The 1,480-nt window shown below is 38.5% G+C and overlaps 1 gene segment (V, D, J or C); it reads right to left on the bottom strand.

Annotated features, from left to right (window-relative positions):
• Positions 1-602: 602 nt before the first annotated feature.
• On the bottom strand, positions 603-1,217 carry LOC143722433 (immunoglobulin heavy variable 3-11-like). The segment is given in 3 exon segments: positions 603-899; positions 997-999; positions 1,191-1,217. Coding segments are annotated over 3 exon segments (327 nt in total).
• Positions 1,218-1,480: the final 263 nt, after the last annotated feature.

Below are 1,480 nucleotides of genomic sequence, written 5' to 3' on the forward strand. Positions count from 1 at the left end.
AATCCGATGACTGGAAAAAATCTCCACCAACTGATCGCGCAACATTTCGTCCAGAGTCACTGCAAAGTCACAAGTAGCCGCTAAGTCCTGTAGAGCAGCTACGTACTGAATTAGTTTCTCCTGGTGCCTGGAGACGTTTCATGAAAGCATGGCGCTTCCATGGCTTCCATTGAATCACCTTGATTCGGCAAGGAATAAAACAATCTCTGGCCTTCAGTCCCCAGACAATGTAGAAGCAGTGCTCATTTGCGTTCGACTGGTCATGCATCTCCAGAAGCACCAACACAAGCAAATAAATCTGGAACATCCATAGCCATGTGTCCAAAGGTAGGCTAAAGCTGGTTCTCCAGGACATGGCAAAAATGATATGGGAAAAGCTGCTATCTTCCAGAAAAAAGTACCTCGTTGCCAATTTGTTATGTCTAAAGTTTTTCTGTAATTGCTCAGATGATATTTGTAATTTGTGAGAAAAGTAATTAATGTAAAAAAAATAAAATAATACTTTTTACGTTGTAAAGCTCCAGTTGATTATATTTAAATAAATACAGACAAATGTTTGTTTGTTGCATTCAGATTTTTGTACAGTACTGTAGTTGTTTTTGTCACTGCGACTGTCTTGCACAGTAATATACAGCAGTGTCTTCATTCTTCATATTATTCATCTGCAGATACATCTGTTTCTTGCTGTTGTCTCTGGAGATTGTGAACCGTCCCTGAACAGACTGAGAGTAGTATATATAACTACTGCCAGATGAGATGTATGCCAGCCACTCCAGACCTCTTCCTGCAGCCTGTCTGATCCAAGCCAAGTCCTGGTCACTACTAAATCCATAGGCTGTACAGATAAGTCTGTGAGATCCTCCAGGTTTAATGACCGCTGACTCAGACTCAGTCAATGTCTGACACCAACACACTGAAAAATAAGCAGTTAACATTTACAACAGTACACATGAATAAATGTCTGATTGTCAACAGGTTTTCAAGAGCCTTTCTTACAATCTGTGAGAGCAAACATGACGATAAAACACAGTTTAGACACAATATCCATTGCCATGTTATGAAAAGAGGAACTTGATGCAGGAAAGTCACTAACAATTTTGTGTCTGTCGATGAATACAGTGGGGACTTTTAAAAATGACAAGAAGTAGGTTTGCATAGACTGCCCTCTAAAGGTATACATTTACATTTACTTTGTCCTTATTAACCTCTGTAGCCATGTCTGCCTTTCATTGTATTGTTACTTCTTTTCTAGTTCACAACAGAGGTGGACTGTAACAAAGTACATTTACTTGAGTACTGTACTTAAGTACACTTTTTGGGTATCTGTACTTTACTTGAGTATTGTTTTTTCTGGAAACTTTTTACTTTAACTTCACTACATTTAGAAGACAAATATCGTACTTTTAACTCCACTACATTTCTGTCAACGTCCTTGAGTAGAAAGTAGTTATGTTTGTCAGGGCATGATTTTTTTTCCGTC

This window comes from Siphateles boraxobius, unplaced genomic scaffold, assembly GCF_051911475.1.
Source record: "Siphateles boraxobius isolate OS27281-9 unplaced genomic scaffold, OSU_SipBor_1 66, whole genome shotgun sequence".
Lineage (NCBI taxonomy): Eukaryota > Metazoa > Chordata > Actinopteri > Cypriniformes > Leuciscidae > Siphateles > Siphateles boraxobius.